Source organism: Manis javanica, chromosome X, assembly GCF_040802235.1.
Source record: "Manis javanica isolate MJ-LG chromosome X, MJ_LKY, whole genome shotgun sequence".
Taxonomy (NCBI): domain Eukaryota; kingdom Metazoa; phylum Chordata; class Mammalia; order Pholidota; family Manidae; genus Manis; species Manis javanica.
The window spans coordinates 63157157-63173878 of NC_133174.1; the positions used below are offsets into that span (position 1 = coordinate 63157157).

The 16722-nt window shown below is 37.9% G+C and overlaps 1 protein-coding gene across 4 annotated transcripts in view; it reads right to left on the minus strand.

The window, feature by feature from the left end:
• Positions 1-2349: 2349 nt before the first annotated feature.
• ZDHHC15 (zDHHC palmitoyltransferase 15) overlaps positions 2350-16722 on the minus strand; it is a 126548-nt gene continuing 112175 nt past the window's right edge. The window contains exons 12-13 of one of the 4 annotated variants that reach the window (XR_012127249.1): positions 7638-7666; positions 2352-6852 (exon numbers count right to left, since the gene is read on the minus strand). Coding sequence is in view for 2 of the 4 variants with exons in the window: in XM_017652041.3 (XP_017507530.1) it covers positions 6800-6852 (53 nt within the window). In the remaining 2 variants the exon portion in view is untranslated. Of the gene's footprint in view, positions 6853-7637; positions 7667-16722 lie in introns of all 4 variants that reach the window. The other 3 variants (XM_017652041.3, XM_017652037.3, XM_017652038.3) reach the window with 3 other exon arrangements.

Consider the following 16722-nt stretch of genomic DNA (forward strand, 5'->3'; position numbering starts at 1 on the left):
TACCAACATCTAAAAATATATAATAAACTGAGTAACAGACTTTGCATTAATTGGTTACCTGTAGCCCAGTTTGATAATGTAACACAGTATCACATACAGGTGCACTTATTTGATGACTATAAAAATGGGACACAATTTAAGGTAGGAATTCTTAACAAGGGTATATGAATTTATTTCAGACTTTCTGGAAGCCCTCTGAAACTGTAAAATTATCTGTGTAAGTGTATGTATTTTTATGTGGAAAGTGTACACACTTTCTTTAGATTCTCAAAAGAGTGTATGACCAAAATAAGATTTAGGGTTCCTGGTTTAAGGCAACCCCAAATAAGTTCAGACAACTTCTCTCCTTATTTTCCTAGTATTCCCCCTTTTTATTCTTGACAATAGTATTCACAAAGATGATAGCTTGTGGCAGTGAGAATTAATATCCTAAAGTAGATTTGAAGGCCAGATTGGGTAGCAATAAAAAAACTCCATAAAAAGTACATTGCTTTATTTATCAATTAGGACTGTAGTGTCTATACCCCTTGAAAAGAGTCATATAAAGGCAAGGTTGTTTCTGATGACTTTGGCTGAATTCAAGTTGTCCAAAATTTCAGGTGAAAAATAAGTAGAAACTTCATGAGTTCATGACAAATGAAAGTATTTAAAAATAATGTTTAGAAATAGATGCTTCAGGTGGCTCTGTTAAGATAGGCAACGGCAGTGATAGAAATGCAAATCTAAGTTTTCTCAGCTAATAGGATAGACGTGGAAGAGGTAAATAAATTTTACCAACAAAATTACAATTTTAATAGGTGGAAAATATGTAAGTAGAAAATAGAAGGTCTCAAAATTTAGGGGGAAAGATAATCAAAATGGGGTTATAATGTTAATGTTTCCTGTCTCATCTTGGTTTATCTTCCTCATTATTTCATTTGGATTTGCTTTTACATCCCACAGAACACTCAGCCCTCAGCACCCAGAAGTCCTGCCACACAGACACTTGTGATTCTGAAGCAACTTCAGATTTTCATTTGTACTGGGTTCCTCCAAAGCACATTACTCTAGTAAGTGCTTTCTGATTGTGTGGGGTAATTTAGATATGGCATAACAATGCATTGATAAGTATAAATTAATGACAATTATTTGGTAACCTACTTTCTTTAATGTTCCAATAGTAAATCTTTTGCCTTCCCTCTATAGTGAATTGTATCTTACTTTCATTGAAGTTCCTATATGCTAATTGAAATTCTTATAAGCCAGATTTATTTTAGAGTTTGCCAACATTGTTTGGCTCTGGGTCTGATACAATGCTAATATGCAAAATTGATTTTAATACTTCAGTAAAGATGTATGAGGAAAATTCTTTCAAAACCATAAATATATTCAAATACTTAAAAATTTTTGCTTAAATTGTGCTTTTTACTTTCATAAATTTTCCACCTGAGTTAGAAGTTTGAATATTCAAACATTATGCTTCTCTATGAGAATGGATATTTTAATATTCAAAAAGAGACTGAATAGTTTTTTCAAAGTCCCTGTATATAGTGAGAAACTAATTTGAAAATCTTGTTTATAACAAAATCTATGTCAATGTTTCACATTTCTGTATAACCATATGTATACCTTTATATCTATATCTATACATTTGTTTCCTTTTAAATGTCTATGCCTTGAATTTCCTTAGTAGCCTCTGCTCAAGTAAGATTCTTGTGTAAAGGTCTTCTCTTTTAAAACTTTTTTATATAGAAAAAAATTAGTTGTCCTTTGTTTCTAATATTTTAGTTTTTTTACACTGTGTGATGTAAATCCAAGCTCTTTGATACATTGGAATAAATGAAATGGAATTTCAGCTGAGATGTTTGAGGTCTTTACCTAGGACAAAGTAAGCAACTTTTTATAAGCTTAACTGAAATAAAAGACTTCTTTCTGGGTTTGTGTTAAGCCTGACCCTAAGAGGTCCTACAGGTTGGGCCTCTCCAAAGTGATTCAAGTTCTTCATTATTATTTAGTCATGGTCAGCCATGACTGCTCTAAACTTCAGCTTTCAATGGTCTACATTTTCAATGACTTCTGCCTTCTTGGTGGATAACTGGGGGGCATTATTCCATTATGTCTGAAAAGGACTTTCTGTGCAAATGGTACATCTATTGAGGGGAACCTTACTTGGGGCTTACTTAATGAGGGCTTCTTCAAATGTTTCCCTGAGGGTAGTGTATAATTTATGAGCAAGTGGACCCTGTGATCTTTTCTCAGGAACACTGTATTCTTTTTTTCAGGTGACATGTATCTGAAGAATAATAAACACAGTCTTCAGTGAAGAAAAAAGCAAACCAGAGTTCATATGGCCCTTAGGCACATACATTCTTTCTTTCTTTTACATTTTATTTATTGTAATAACAGAGGGAAAGGCAAGAGATGTGTAAGGCTGAGCAGAAAATGAACATGATTAAGTACCATTAGACTAGTCAGCTTTCTATCTAAAAACCATTGCTGCTAATATCCCAACTCACATACATGTAAGAACATAAGAAAGAAATACTGATTACAGGGAGGGTTTTTTTGGGAAGATATGTTACAGAGAAGTCTACATGTCACACATACCAATCAACCTAGGAGTGAATAAACTCCACTATATACCCATAAAATGAGATGTATAGAAATTTCCATCAAAGTGGTCTGAAATTTTAGGCTTTACTAATATTGTTTAACAAAACCATAATATATAAGTGACAATTTTATGCATATACTTTTAATAAAAAATACAGGGAGATAAAGTTGGTCAGTATTTGTGGATATTTCTGTAGCAAGACACATGGTTTTAAGAATATTATATACAATCACTTTGAACAGATTGGTGGAAAAAAGGATTTGTAGTAAATCGGCAACTTAAGCTTAACTGAAGAGGTTCCCCACTGCCTTTCTTTTTCTGTCTCTCCAATACATTTCATATATTACCAAGACCCAGTGCCAGTTTTCTTGCTGTGTCCTCTTGCTGATTTGGCCAGCAAGGTGACAGAAATTATTCCTTGAATGCATCTTATGTTGTTTTTTCCCTTTAATACCATTCTCTACTAAGAATCTATTTTCTGATATATTGCATTTGTTGTCTGTTTTAACTCATTCTGCTGATGGTCGTATACTAGGCTGCTACAAAGAGCACATTTAATAGTTTTGAACACTGCAGCCTTAGCCCTTTAAGGGAAATAAACAGTCATAGGTTGCATGCTACTAGGAGCCACCCATCCATTAGTATTTTATATAACACCTGCATGCAAAAAAAAGATAATTTAATTAGGCACAGTACAGCTATGGTTAAAGATGTACCATACCTCATAAACCATTTCCTACCAATCCTATGGAACTCATGAATTTTCTAAGAATGTAGGACTTGTAGAAAGGTCTAACAATCTTGTTAGATGCCCTCTGTGCCTCATAGGCACAGAACATGTCTTTTGTACCTACTGAGTACCTTAGCTGCTCTGGGAGCAAAGGTTCTAGAATGTATAAATGGAATGTTCTTCACTTGCAGTGACTGTTGGATTTTTTTCTAAAAGAGGAGGACAGAGGACCATTCCGTTAAAGTATTTGCTTCTGATGATCAAACAGCCAGCTTTGGGGGCAGTGCATGTGTGTGCATACATGTAGACATACATGTGTGATGAGAGGTGAAAGGGATGGGGTTTGCATGACTGTTACATTCCTGTGAATTTAGGCCATGCTAAATTTCAGGTCCACGTTACAATAATGTATATTCAATATGCTTAAAACATACCTGCTAGGATTGTACTTAAATCTCCACTTATCTCAATGTCTATACTTTGTGCCACTTGGCATAAACATGGGGAAGCACATTCCTGGCAAAGACAGCCCTGAGATTGGGCTCTATGGGTGTGAGAGGAGATAATGGCACTGGATAATGCCATGTAGTATGAAATATATGTGCCACATGGGGCCAGTGTCGGGAAGAGGCACATATTACATTTCTATTACATAGAAAATAATAGTTGTACAAATTGCATACTTCCAGATTTCAGACAAAGTGGGACTCTTAAAATGTGATCCTGCCCTAATTGCTGTCAGTGTTCTAAGCTGCTCCATGGTAATTCCAGTACTGGGAAACCAAGTCATTTCTGACAGTGCACTGGACAAGATAACTGTGAGTTCTGCCTTAAGGCAGCTATGTCTTTTTGGAGGGCACTTCATTTCTTTTGCCCTTACATTTTCCAGCTATACCATGGAGAAAATAATTTATATTCTGTCTCTTTCAAGGACATTGTTGGAATGAATGGAAGAATATTAATAAAGTACTCTAAGCTCTGCAAGAACAATTCAGCAATGAGAGAATGGAAGAAAGAATGGGGCATACTGGTTTGCTGAGAAATACTGTTATGGTTAAACTTTTCATTTCTTTCCTGCAATAAAAGACATATAAAGAACACTAGAAAGTTACGTAGCACCCTTCAGTTGTAGGATTCCAACAATGAGTGTCTTCATTTTGCAAATGGGGAAGAAGAAGATTCCACAAGGTTGTTAGACAGGGCCCCAAGGGAAAGCAAGCAAAGGAGCTAGGTCAGGATACACCAGTTATCAAACAAACTTCTCTGTCTTTACCAATAGTCAACCAATTGTGGGGGACACCTATGTATGGTAGTCAATACTCAATGATCTATGGATAGGGAGATTAGCAGATTCTAAACTAGAAGAATAAAGGTGCTGAGATAGGAATGGGGTTTCTTTATTTCTCTGAGATCCCACGTAAAACCCTGATTTATTTGGCCTTTTGAAGACAGTGTGTGTCTGCAAGACATTAAACAATCAGCTTTGCTTTGTAGCTTCCAGTGCTGCCCTGTCCTTTCCTGACACTGTCTTTTATGACCTGATTTCTATTATTGTTAAGTGCTTATATACTCTATGCATCAAAGATTCCTTCCTGACTTTGAATCATAGTTAGCAGCTATTCTGCCTATACCCTTGGCAGGAAATGAGATGTGGGAAAGGGAAAGATTGCTTTGAGGTCTACTTTGCTGTTAAGTAAGTATGGCCCTATCTTTAAAGAAAGGTGCATTTCTACATAAGTAGAAGGCAAAGTCTGTCCATCATAAGACCATGTGGAAACTAAACAAGCTTTCTAGAGAAACCTGAACAAGAGAGTATTTTGGAGGGGGAGGGGAAGGGGAAAATATTCCCATCTACACATACATGATTTCATTGTGAAACTCAGTGTCCGTAGACTTCAAGGCTGCTTCTTAGCATCTGAGTTTGAGAAACAGTCCTTGGCCCCAGAAGATTCAATTATGTCTAGTATTCTCTCAAATGAAATGCTGGACATAATCTGTTTAATTTATTCTGAATGTCTTACCTTGATCAAGATTACCTAGAGGATATGAACAAACAGATTGTTTTGCTGCTTTAAGTAGCTAGATTGCTCTCTTTCTCAGCTCCTGAACATTGAATTATTTATGGCAGGCAACTCTTTACTCAAAATCTTTCCTCAAAAAGGTTTTAGGGGAGATGATTTAGTAAACCTAACTTCCCTCTAGGAGCTCAACTCCTTGATATCTGTAACATGCCACTAACTCTCACTGATCTCTGTAACAGAATTGAGACTTCTATTGTCAGCAGCTGGGCCCTATAGCACTGGCTGAGAAATGAAAGCCATCAGTACTCTTACGTATTATTATAAAGAAGCAGCATTAGTGTCCATCTTATTGATTCAGACAGTAGGACTAAAAGAAATACTGATTATAAATAAATGCATAAACAGATGTAAATTATCGTAACAGCTGAGCTATCACTGAAGCTATAAAAAAAAGAAAAAAAGGAAAGGATTGGCATATTACTAATAGGTTATCACTATTTGTACATTAACCCCTGCTCTGAAAACACAGATCTTCAGTGCTAATCTTTAGGCTAATTTCAACTGTGAAACTTTATCCTTATGAACAGTATTGCAATTAAACCTGAAAATCTTCCTTAAGCCCCTTAAAAAACCCTTTGGGCAATAAGTTAGGCTTATAATTTTTCATTCATCATAAGAATAATTAATCAAGGCTAAAATAAAGCTAGGTAGTAGAGAAAATAATAAAATTGAAGAATTTTACCATAGCCTAGCATTAAAAGTCTTTAAAACAACAATCCATATGTTTAATAAAGTGGAAATCTGATCTGATCTTCTCTATTAGCTGTGGTGCTTTCAGGAACATCATACATCTATGACAGAGAACAGAATCTACATTGTTTTTCAATTCCCGATTCTAGGACCTTGGTCACAGTGTGTTGAATCTTTCTCTTGAATTTAGGTGTCTGATACAGGATGGTGTTCACAGCTCAGCAAATATTTAAATTGTTATTTAGGGAAAAGCATGATCAAATAAAAATCTCAAATTGTTTTAACCCTGATTTTTACACCACAGCAGAATTTTGTGTAAGTATGCTGCACATATACATGCTTATAAATACACAGGACACTGACTCCCATCAATACCACAAAGACTGTACAGATGTGATTAATAGTTTTTCAAGGGAAGTTAAAGACTCCAAGGAAGTCTTTTGAATTCCCCTTTACTTGACAAGAGGAATGAAAAGAGCTTTTGGAAAGATATATATGTTATATTTAGGGTTTCACAGATTGGGGAGGGGGAAATAAAGAAAGAGAGGAAGACTGACTTGAATTAATCACTACCAGATTGATGAATTCAGTCAGCAAATTAAATAACTTGTACAGTCCTGAAACATCTATCTGCACAGCAAGTATTAGATGGAATGTTTTCAAATTGTGAAGCTTTCAATCCACCATGGTGATTTATTTTGGTGATCAGAATGGTTCCCAGCAATGAACTCTGTAAGCCTCATGGGAGACAGAGGGTCCTGGGAATGAAAAGAAAAAATTCACAGGTGAGTTGAACAACTGTAAATAGCCATGTGGTAACATCCATTGACAATAATATCCCCCCACTAAAAGTATGTGTGTGAAGAGAATGGCTCAGCACTGAAAAATGTTAAGTGAAGTAAACAAGGATGAAAATTGTATTTAAAATGTTATAATTATTTTGAACCCAGAAATTGTATCCAGAAAATGGAGGAAATAGACTAACCTGTTGAAAATAGTGAATGCATGAGTAATTTATTTTCATTTATTCTACTTTCTACTTGTATTTTCCACATTTTCTCTAGTAAATATATACTAATTTGATAACCCCCAAATATTTATTTTTAAATTCACATGGAAAAACATGAGCATTTATTCATAATAGTAAAAATTTGGATGAAATATTAATGTTGGACAGCAAAGGACTCATTAAATAATGCCTTGGTATAGGGGGAAATTACTTTTGGCATTAGTGAAAAATACAGAATTAAAAGCTGAACATGTTCTCATTGTTTAAAAATATATACTCAGAAAATATTGGAAAGGATACAACAAAATGTTAACATGAGTCATCTTTAAGTGGTGGAGGTGGGATTATGGGGGATTTCAGTTTTCTTCTTATTTATGTATTTTTTTATTATAAGAGCAATTTATATTCATTATGGAATGATTGGAAAACATAGAAAGGGATAAGGAAAAAATATGTCTATAATCTCAGAGGCTTTTCCACCCTCCCTCCTTTTCATTCACTCATTAATTCAACAAATATTTATTGAATACTTACCATGTGCCAGGAATTGTTAGGGGCTGGCACTAAAATGTGAACAAGACATCGTTACTGCCCTCAAAGAGCTTACAATCTAGTATAAGAGACAAATAAGTAGACTATTGCAACACAGAGAAAAAGTACTCTCATACTGTTATTATAGTAGCACCCAGAAGAGACATATAGCTCAGCTGTGGAGGTCAATCAGTGATATTCTCTGAGAAAATAATGTAGAAGCTTGTAAGGAAAATGGAAGTTCCTATGGCCAGGATCCTCACCTGCCCTAATATACCTGATGATGTAATTGACCTGCAGTAGAGGCATGCTTACACATGTGTAGGCAATAAGCCATTATTGTTGGTGTTCTTATATACAGAGCTCTGCCCAGAGGCAGAGATGGAGATGGATTGTGGACTTTCTGGAGCAGATGTGATTGTAGAACTAGATTTGAGAATAAAGCATGGTATAATCCCTTTTACCCACAACATCTGTTGTTACTTGGTATGACTAAATTCAAAGTGAACTTGCCCGAGGCTGAAATCCTCTGGCTAGACAAAGCTGAAACCTGAAGAGTAAATATTAGATAGCTGCGGAGAAAGTGAAGGATTCTCACTGGCCCTCGTTGGCTCACTTACTACATACACTCTTGTGGGCAATGCATTGTTATTGACTCTTTATAAAGAACTCTGTCCAGTGCGCTGGGCTACTGCGTGGCTGCAGGGCTACAGAAGAGCAGAGACTGGAGTGGTCGTAGCACCGAGGACAGAGACTTGAGATGGCTGTGGGGTCAGTGAGGCCCAGAGGCAGAGACCTGCTTGCTGCATGCAGACTAGCTCTGAGTGGACAGGATTCTAGTGATTGACCTGCCACCATGGGAATAAAGTTGGACATAAACCCTTTCACCCCAAGAATGTTCCACTGTCATTTTTTGGTCTCATTGGATCCATAGTGAACTTTTTCTGGGCTGAAACCCATTGGCAAGACAATAGCCACCTTGAAGGAGACCGGGATGGAGAATGTGGGAAGTTGCTGAGGAAGCATCTCAATCGTGGGAAAGAGCAGGGGCATGTTTGCGGGACTGAAAGATGTAGAGTATGGTTCAAACATAGAAAGCAGGAATAAAACTAGTGGAGAAGAAGTTTTGCAATGGGGAATTATGAGAGATAAACCTGGAGAGATGAACAGGGGCCTGATCATGAAATCGTTTGTAAGCTGTGTTAAGGAATTCATGCTACGCTGAGAACACTGAAAGAGATATTACACTAATTTAAGTTTTTCACCATTCTAGTTGCAATATGGAGAGTGGACTGAAAGGGGCAAAATGAGAGGCAGGGAAACCAGTTAAGAGGTTATTTCAGTAATACAGGTAACATGATTTGGGATCATGGTAATCAGGATAGAGAAAAGTGCACAGCTTCCAGAGATATTTAGGAAGTACAGTCAACACACCTTGATGATTAATTAGATGTGGGTGGGGAATGAAGGAGAGGGAACAAAACACAAAATGAATTTGTGTGTGGGTGATGTTGAAAGGCATTTGGTTATTCAGGTCTAGCTAGAGTTCTGGGCTGGAGATATGTATTCAGTAGTTGTCAGCATATTTATGCCCCTTAACCAAAGAATGGGCAGAATTCCTAAGGAATGAGTAGATTTATGTGATGGTCAGGAGAAAAACCTCACCAAATATGGGAGACCTTGTTTTAAGAAGTAGACCTCTTGTGGTAGAGCAGAGTGTGGATAAAATGAGAGTTCCTATGGCCAGGATTCTTACCTGGTCCTGGTTGACTACCTCACAGAACACCTGTGGGCAATACGTGGCTGTTGACTCTATATAATAAAGAGCTCCACCCAGTGCTCTAGGCATGACAGGGTGGTAGGGCTGCAAGGCTGCTGGAGAGCAGAGCAGAGGCTGGAGTGGTGGCAGTGCTGAGGACAGAGGCCCAGAGGATGACTGTGCAGGACATCTGTGCAGAGAGGCCCAGAGGATGGCTGTATGGGACGACTGTGTAGACAAAGGGGCCCAGAGGCAGAGACCAGCTCGCTGCATGCAGATTAGCTCTGAGTGAGTGGGATTTTAGTGACTGACCTGCCACCTGGAAATAAAGTTGGTATAACCCTTTCACCCCAAGAACGTTTTGCTGTCATTTTCTTTGGTCACACTGAATCCGTAGGGAACTTGCCCAGGGCTGAAACCCATTGGCAAGACAGGAGGGAAGGAGTGTGTAAGGAGTTTGAGAGAAGCAAATAGATTTTAAAATTTTTGCTTAATTTTTGAATGTTTTAATTCAGCAAATCTAATATTTGTTTGGTGTACAATTCTGTGAGCTTTTAAACATGCATAGCATTTTGTAGCTACCAACTCAGATAGAATGCACACCCTCCCTGATCCTAAACCTGGCAACCACTGATCTGTTTTCTTTCTCTCTGTATACACATATATATTTTTTATTTTGGTATCATTGTTTTCTAGACTCCCCCCATCACCAGGTCCCCCTCACAAACCCCATTACAGTCACTGTCCATCAGTGTAGTAAGAGGCTGTAGAAACACTACTTGTCTTCTCTGTGTTGTACAGTTCTCTGTGTGTTCCCCCAAATTATACATTCTAATCATAGTGCCCCCTTTCTTCCCACCCTTATCCCTCCCTTCCCATCCATCCTCCCCAGTCCCTTTCCCTTTGGTTACTGTTAGTCCATTCTTGGGTTCTGTGAGTCTGCTGCTGTTTTGCTCCTTCAGTTTTTTTCTTTGTTCATATACTCCACAGATGAGTGAAATCATTTGATACTTGTCTTTCACCGCCTGGATTATTTCACTGAGCATAATTCCCTCTAGCTCCATTCATGTTGTTGAAAATGGTAGGATTTGTTTTCTTCTTATGGCTGAATAATATTCCACTGTATATATACCACATCTTCTTTATCCATTCATCTACTGATGGACACTTGGGTTGCTTCCATATCTTGGCTATTGTAAATAGTGCTGCAATAAACATTGGGGTGCATATGTCTTTTTCAAACTGGGCTGCTGCTTTCTTAGGGTAAATTCCTAGGAGTGGAATTCCTGGGTCATATGTTATTTCCATTTTGAGTTTTTTGAGGAACCTCCATACTGCTTTCCATGATGGTTAAACTAATTTACATTCCCACCAGCACTGTAGGACGGTTCCCCTTTCTCCGCAACCTCGCCAACATTTGTTGTTTGTCTTTTGGATGGTGGCGATCCTTACTGGTGTGAGGTGATATCTCATTGTGGTTTTAATTTGCATTTCTCTGATGACTATCGATGTGGAGCATCTTTTCATGTGTCTGTTGACCATTTGAATTTCTTCTTTAGAGAAGTGTCTGTTCGGCTCCTCTGTCCATTTTTTAATTAGGTTGTTTGCTTTTTGTTTGTTGAGGTGGGTGAGCTCTTTACATATTTTGTTTGTTAACCCTTTATCGGATCTGTCATTTATGAATATGTTCTCCCATACTGCAGGATGCCTTTTTGTTCTATTGGTTGTGCCCTTTGCTATACAGAAACTTTTCAGCTTGATATAGTCCCACTTGTTCATTTTTGCTTTTGTTTTCCTTGCCTGGGGAGATACGTTCAAGAAGATGTTGTTCATGTTTATGTCCAAAAGATTTTTGCCTATGTTTTTTTCTAAGAGGTTTATGATTTCATGACTTACATTCAGGTCTTTAATCCATTTCGAATTTACTTTTGTGTATGGGGTTAGACAATGGTCCAGCTTCATTCTCCTACATGTAGCTGTCCAGTTTTGCCAACACCAGCTGTTAAAGAGGCTGTCATTTCCCCATTATATGTCTATGCCTCCTTTATCATATATTAACTGACCATATATGTTTGGTTTAATATCCGACTCTATTCTGTTCCACTGGTCGGGTCTGTTCTTGTGCCAGCACCAAACTTCCTTAATTACTGTGGCTTTGTAGTAGAGCTTGAAGTTGGTAAGTGATATCCCCCCTGCTTTATTCTTTCTTCTCACGATTGCTTTGGCTATTTGGGGTCATTTGTTGTTCCATACAAATTCGAAAACTATTTTTTCTAGTTCGTTGAAGAATGCTGTTGGTATTTTGATAGGGATTGCATTGAAACTGTAGATTGCTTGGCCATTTTCACAACATTAATTCTTCCTAGTCAAGAGCATGGGATGAGTTTCCATTTCTTACTGTCCTCTTTGATTTCTTTTAAGAGTATCTTGTAGTTTTCATGGTACATCTTTCACTTCCTTGGTTAGGTTTATTCCTAGGTATTTTATTCTTTTCGATGCAATTGTGAATGGAATTGTTCTCATGATTTCTCTTTCTGCTAGTTCAACATTTCTCTGATGGACACTTATTCCAGCAACAGATTTCTCTGTGTTAATTTTGTATCCTGCAACTTTGCTTAATTCAGATATTTGTTCTAGTATTTTTCGAGTGGAGTCTTTAGGGTTTTTTATGTACAATATCTTGCCATCTGCAAATAATGACAGTATGACTTCTTTACCAATCCGGATGCCTTGTATTTCTTTGCTTTGTGTGCTTGCTGTGGCCAGGACCTCCAGTACTAAGTTGAATAACAGTGGGGAGAGTGGGCATCCCTGTCTTGTTCCCGATCTTAGGTGAAAAGCTTTCAGCTTCTCGCTGTTAAGTATGATGTTGGCTGTGGGTTTGTCATGTATATCCTTTACTATGTTGAGGTACTTGCCCTCTATACCCAATTTGTTTAGAGTTTTTATCATGAATGGATTTTGAATTTTGTCAAATGCTTTCTCAGCATCTATGAAGATGATCATGTGGTTTTTGTCCTTTTGTTGATATGGTGGATGATGTTGATGGATTTTCGAATGTTGTACCATCCTTGCATCCCTGAGATGAGTCCCACTTGATCACAGTATGATCCTCTTGATGTATTTTTGAAATCAGTTTGCTAATAGTTTGTTGAGTATTTTTGCATCTATATTCATCAGGGATATTGGTCTGTAATTTTCTTTTTTGGTGGGATCTTTGCCTGGTTTTGGTATTAGAGTGATGCTGGCTTCATAGAATGAGTTTGGAAGTATTCCCTCTTCTATTTTTTGGAAAACTTTAAGGAGAATGAGTATTATGTCTTCTCTATATGTCTGATAAAATTCAGCGGTGAATCCATCTGGCCCGGGTTTTGTTCTTGGGTAGTTTTTTGATTACCGATTCAATTTCATTGCTGGTAATTGGTCTGTTTAGATTTTCTGTTTCTTCCTTGCTTAGCCTTGGAAGGTTGTATTTTTCTAGGATGTTGTACATTTTTTCTAAGTTTTCCAGCTTGTTAGCATATAGGTTTTCATAGTATTCTCTAATAATTCTTTGTATTTCTGTGGGGTTCGTCATGATTTTTCCTTTCTCATTTCTGATTCTGTTGATGTGTGTAGATTCTTTTTCTCTTAATAAGTCTAGCTAGCGGCTTATATATTTTGTTTATTTTCTCAAAGAACCAACTGTTGATTTCATTGATTTTTTTCTATTGTTTTATTCTTCTCAGTTTTATTTATTTCCTCTCTGATCTTTATTATGTCCCTCCTTCTGCTGACTCTGGGCCTCATTTGTTCTTCTTTTTCCAGTTTCAATAATTGTGGCTTTAGATTATTTGTTCAGGATTGTTCTTCCTTCTTTAAATATGCCTGGATTTTAAAGGGACAGCTCTAGATGGAAGCTGTCATACTTTCCTCTTAGAACTGCCTTCACTGCGTCCTACAGTAGCTGGGGCTTTGTGCTATAGTTATCATTTGTCTCCACATATTGCTTGATCTCTATTTTAATTTGGCCATTGCTCCATTGATTATTTAGGAGCATGTTGTTTTCTTTGTACAATTTATTTCTAGTTTTATACCGTTGTGGTCTGAGAAGTTGATTGGTAGAATTTCAATCTTTTTGAATTTACTGAGGCTCTTTTTGTTGCCTAGTATGTGGTCTGTTCTTGAAAATGTTCCATGTGCACCTGAAAAGAATGTGTGTCCTGCCATTTTTGGGTATAGAGTTCTGTAGATGTCTCTAAGGTCCATCTCTTCTAGTGTGTTCTTCAGTGCCTCTGTGTCCTTATGTATTTTGTGTCTGGTGTATCTGTCCTTTGGAGTGAGTGGTGTGTTGAAGTCTCCTAGAACAAATGCATTGCATTCTATTTCCTCATTTAATTCTGTTAGTATTTCTTTCACATATGTTGGTGCTCCTGTATTGGGTGCATATATATTTAAAATGGTTATATCCTCTTGTTGGACTGACCCCTTTATAATTATGTAATGTCCTCCTTTATCTCTTGTGATTTTCTTTGTTTTGAAGTCTATTTTGTCTGATACAAGTATGGCAACACCTGCTTTTTTCTCCCTATTTTTTGCATGAAATATCTTTTTCCATCCCTTGACTTTTAGTCTGTGTGTACCTTTGGGTTTGAGGTGAGTCTCTTGTAAGCAGCATATAGATGTGCCTTGCTTTTTTATCCATTCTATTACTCTGTGTCTTTTGATTGGTGCATTCAGTCCATTTACATTTAGGGTGATTACTGAAAGATATGTACTTTTTGCCATTGCAGGCTTTTCATTCATGGTTACCAAAGGTTCAATGGTAGCTTCTTTACTATCTAACCATCTAACTTAACTCTCTTATTAAGCTATTTTAAACACAGTCTGATGATTCTTTATTTCTCTCCCTTCTTATTTTTCCTCCTCCATTCTTTACATGTTGTGTTTTATTCTGTACTCTTTTGTTTTGTACTCTGTTTCCTTTGACTACTTTTATGAACAGTTGATTTTATTTTTTGCCTTTCGTTAGTATTTGGTTGGTCTGCTTTCTTTGCTGTGATTTTATTTTCTCTGGTGACATCTATTTATCCTTAGGAGTGCTTCCATCTAGAGCCGTCCCTTTAAAATATCCTGTAGAGGTGGTTTGTGGGAGGCAAATTCCCTCAACTTTTGCTTGTCTGGGAATTGTTTAATTCTTCCTTCATATTTAAATGATAATCATGCTGGACAAAGTATTCTTGGTTCAAGGCCCTTCTGTTTCATTGCATTAAATATATCATGCCATTCTCTTCTGGCCTGTAATGTTTCTATTGATAAGTCTGATGATAGCCTGATGGGTTTTCCTTTGTAGATAATCTTTTTTCTCTCTCTGGCTGCCTTTATATATCTCTCTGTCCTTGTCCTTTATATTTGCTATTTTAATTATCATATGTCTTGGTGTTGTCCTCCTAGGTTTCCTTTTGTTGGGAGATCCTTGGGCTTCCATGGTCTGAGAGACTATTTCTTACCCGAGTTTGGGGAAGTTTTCAGTAATTATTTCTTCAAAGACACTTTCTATCCCTTTTTCTCTCTCTTCTTCTTCTGGTACCCCTATAATGCAAATATTGTTCTGTTTGGATTGGTCACACAGTTCTCTTAATATTCTTTCATTCCTGGAGTTCCTTTTATCTCTCTTTGCCTTAGCTTCTCTGTAATCCTATTCTCTGAGTTCTATTCCATTAACGGTCTCTTGCATTGAATCCAGTCTGCTCTTAAGTCTTTCCAGAGATTGTTTTATTTCTGCATTCACCCTCCTAACTTGATCCTTTAGCTCTTGCATATTTCTCTTCAGGTCCATCAGCATGGTTATGACCTTTATTTTGAACTCCTTTTCAGGAAGATTTGTTATATCTGTCTCCCCAGGCTCTCTCTCAGGTGTTGTCTGGCTAATTATGGACTGGATCAAATTATTCCATCTGTTCATGGTGATAGAGGTAGTTGTAGGCAGATGGCACATGTGTCAACTGGGAAGACAAAGTTCCTTCCTGCTTGCTGGTCACCCTTCCCCTCTCTGCTGCCTGTTTCAGTCACCCTCACACTGGGGGCAGAATACGTGTTAATCCCCTGTGCTGCTATGTGTGGGGAAGCCTACAGTCCTGTGGGGAGAGGCAGGCATGCCATGTGTTCTCTCCTCCAAGAACAGTGCCCCTTGGTGCCTTGTCCTGGCTTCCTCTGCCTGTGCCAGGTACCTGCACACTGGCAGTGGCCCGTGGGTCTGGCCCAGGTGGCTGCACACTGGGAGGGGACTCTGGGCAGCTGCTGTGGCCATGTTCACTCCCAGGTGGCTCAGCCGCTGTAGTGGGGTCATGCTGGTGGGGGAATGAATGGCAGGCTTTTTATCATCGTGAAGGGCTTCAGAGATGCGCTGCCTCCCAGGGGGCTGGGGTGCCCAAAGCTCCTGCTGGGCTGAGTGTGCTGGGATGATTTCACCCAGCTGTGAAGCCCCTGTCCCTTTAATACTTTTAAAAAGCACTCACTTTTCTTTTGTCCCAGGGGATCCACCTGCAGATTTTACTTTTCCATTTCCCTAATATCTAGCACATGATGCAATGTGTCTCTGCACTCCCGGTGCAGATGACTAGGGCTGGTTATTTTGCAGTCCTGAACTTCCGCTCCCTCCCTGCTCCAGCTCCTTTCCTCCCACAGGTGAGCTGAGGTGGGGGGAGCGCTTGGGTCCAACCAGGCCCCAGCTTGTATCTTACACCCTTCATGAGATGCTGAGTTCTTGCAGATGTAGATGTAGCCTGGCTGTTGTACTATATCCTCTGTTCTTTTAGGAATAGTTGTATTTGTTGTATTTTCAAAAATATATATGGTTTTGGGAGGACATGTCCACTGCCCTACTCATGCTGCCATCTTGACTCCCCTCTTCTCTCCCTATATTTTTGCCTATTCCAAAATGTCCTACAAATGGAATCTGGAATCATACAGTACAAAGCCTTTTGAGACTGGGTTTTTTCTACTTAGCATAATGCATTTTAGATTCATCTATATTGCTGTATAAACTGTTCATTTCTTATTGATAAGTAGTATAGTTTGTTTATTCATTCACCCACTCAAAGACATTTGCTTTGCTTTCCAGTTTGGGGTGATTATGAGCAAAGCTTCTATAAACATTCATATACAAATTTTTGTGTGAAAACAGGTTTTCACTTTTTTAGGGGAAATATTTGCAAGTGGGAATACTGGGTCACATTGTAAGTGTATATTTCACTGTATAAGGAACAGCCAAACTGTTTTTCAGAGTACCTGTGTTATTTTGTATTCCCAACAGAAATGTATGAGAATTCCAATTGTTCTGCATCCTTC